This window comes from Penaeus monodon, chromosome 32 (genome assembly GCF_015228065.2).
Source record: "Penaeus monodon isolate SGIC_2016 chromosome 32, NSTDA_Pmon_1, whole genome shotgun sequence".
NCBI lineage: Eukaryota > Metazoa > Arthropoda > Malacostraca > Decapoda > Penaeidae > Penaeus > Penaeus monodon.
The window spans coordinates 27,615,264-27,615,740 of NC_051417.1; the positions used below are offsets into that span (position 1 = coordinate 27,615,264).

The 477-nt window shown below is 53.5% G+C and overlaps 1 protein-coding gene across 1 annotated transcript in view; it reads right to left on the reverse strand.

Annotated features, from left to right (window-relative positions):
* Positions 1-477, reverse strand: part of LOC119593779 — a gene marked incomplete in the record, with an annotated part of 15,242 nt that overhangs the window by 1,879 nt on the left and 12,886 nt on the right. The window contains 1 exon segment of the mRNA XM_037942803.1: positions 1-285. Within this exon segment, the coding sequence (XP_037798731.1) occupies positions 1-285 (285 nt within the window).

The following is a 477-nucleotide window of genomic DNA, read 5'->3' on the forward strand; positions in this document are numbered from 1 at the left end:
AGTCGCCGATGGGATTGCCTGCGGTCGGCTTCTGGCAGTGGTCGGGGCAGCCGAAGCGACAGATCTCCACCTTGCAGCGGATGTGGACGGCCATCGAGTCCGGGAACTTGAAGGCGTGGAAGTGGGCGTAGGTGAGCACGGTGGCGCGGCCGTCGTTGTTCCGGAGCTTCATGAACTTGGAGATCATCTTGGGGCGGAGGACGCAGCCGTGCTCGTCGCTCAGGTAGATGGGCGAGTTGGCGCCGTCGGAGGCCTCGCACGACTTCACGCGCATGTCGAATTCCCCTGAAACATCACGCATTTGCGTCAGCACCAGCGAACGAGGCAAATTAATGCGGCCTAAAACGTGCTGATAAACTCTTTTATTAAACTTCTTGCAATGAGAGGTAAATAAATAATTGTCGAGTTTATGAATATGAATTATCTGAAATCAGTCATGAAAACAAAACCTATTACAATATGCGACACGCGCGCACT